This window comes from Rhea americana, unplaced genomic scaffold (genome assembly GCF_003343005.1).
Source record: "Rhea americana isolate MKP2758 unplaced genomic scaffold, rheAme1 scaffold_204, whole genome shotgun sequence".
NCBI classification, from domain to species: Eukaryota; Metazoa; Chordata; class Aves; order Rheiformes; family Rheidae; genus Rhea; species Rhea americana.
The window spans coordinates 1,542,761-1,544,277 of record NW_028186195.1 but is presented as its reverse complement, the minus strand read 5'-3'; the positions used below and the strand labels follow the sequence as shown (position 1 = coordinate 1,544,277).

The window sequence follows — 1,517 nt, the reverse complement described above, 5'->3', positions numbered from 1 at the left end:
CCGCGGCCCCCCTACCTCGGAGCCGGCCGAGCTCGCGGTGGCGGCTATGTGGCCCTTGAGCGACTTGCCGATGGCCAGCAGGTTCATCTCGGAGCCGGCTTTGAGCCTGCCCTTCCCGYGGCAGGCCCTCTCCAGCTGGCCCACCTTCTCCTCCAGCTTGGGGAACGCTCGCTTCCCTGCAAGGGCGCCGGGGACGCTGCAAGGACGCCAGCCCCACGCATCTCGCCCACGCGCGGGCTCCAGCCCCTGCCACAGTCCTACCGATGAGGAAATCCAAGCCGTCCCGAGCCCCTTTCCTCTCCGGGAGCGTCAGCGTGCGCTGGGACCGGAAGAAATCCCTGTTCTTGAGCTCCGGGCTCACCTCCACCCGCTGCTGGCTGGCAGCCTTGCCCAGGCAGGGCGCAGCGGATGCTGGAGGAGGAAGGGCAGAGGAAAGGGCGGCCGTGGCGCGGTGCTCTTGGACACCGCGTCCTCTCCCGGGACGCAGCGAGTCCAGTGCGCGGGGCCAGTTTGCACAGGGTGCACCCAGGGACAGGGGGCTGCCCCAAGCGAGCGACCGAAGCAGAGCCAACCGGAGCCGCAGCCCGCTCCCCCCCGGCGAGGGCAGCCGTGCCCCGCGGGACGCTGGCGCTGCTCACCTGCCTGCGAGGGCACGGCCCTCCCTGCCGCGTTGCTGCAGGCACCGGTGGGCACAGCGGACAGGGGTCTCCTGTGCTGCCTGCGGGCTGCGCAGTCCAAGCTCTGCTGCTGCGGGAGGAAGCCCAAGAGCAGCCCGTCGGCGAGGGCGCGGAGCGAGCCAGGAGCCCTCACCGGGACCCGCTCGCAGCCTGGGGCGGGCGAGAGRCTTCGGCGGCGGTTACCAGCTGCTGCAGCCGCTCCGCGTTGGAGTAGACGGGGCCGGGGGACGCGGCTGGCGGGAGCTGCCCGAAGGGGTCGTCCATGTAGGCGTTGGGGGTCGGGAAGCGTCGCAGCAGCAGCCCGCTGCAAGCAGGAGCGGAGGCGAGCTTGTCGGTGCCGGCAGCCACGGCGCGGCATGGCACGGCACGGCACAGCACGGCGCGGCGGGAGCCCCGCGAGCGCCCCGCGGCTGGGGCTGCCTCCGTACCCCGCAGCCGGGCAGCTGCCGGCGTCTCCCAGCCTCGGGCTGTCCGCGGGGCTCCGCTCGCCGGCCGGCTCCGCTGCTCCCCGGGCCCGCAGGGTCTTCAGCCAGGCCTCCCTCTCCTCGTCCGAGCGGGTCTGGCCGGCGYGACAAGGGGGACGGGCTGAGGGGGGTCCCGGCGACGGGGACCCCCGGGCGGGGGACGCGGCCGGGCGCTCACCTCCAGCACGGCGAGCTCCTTGCCCCGCTGGGCCAGGCGGATGCGGAGGGGCCGGGGGGTGCCGGCGGCGGCCCCCCCCGCCGTCACCTCGCAGCCCTCCAGCGGCACGGCGCACACGGGGCGCTGGGCGCCGCCGGGCTCGGCGAACATGCGCAGGGCGCCCTGCCGCACCGCGCACCACAGCCGCTGCCAGCGCCC

General features: G+C 75.2%; 1 protein-coding gene across 1 annotated transcript in view; it reads right to left on the bottom strand.

Moving 5' to 3' along the window:
• LOC146596289 (actin filament-associated protein 1-like 1) overlaps positions 1-1,517 on the bottom strand; it is a 7,762-nt gene that overhangs the window by 555 nt on the left and 5,690 nt on the right. The window contains exons 8-13 of the mRNA XM_085304236.1: positions 1,320-1,511; positions 1,106-1,236; positions 861-981; positions 639-747; positions 262-411; positions 16-176 (exon numbers count right to left, since the gene is read on the bottom strand). Coding sequence (XP_085160362.1) covers positions 16-176; positions 262-411; positions 639-747; positions 861-981; positions 1,106-1,236; positions 1,320-1,511 — 864 coding nt within the window. The remainder of the gene's footprint in view (positions 1-15; positions 177-261; positions 412-638; positions 748-860; positions 982-1,105; positions 1,237-1,319; positions 1,512-1,517) is intronic.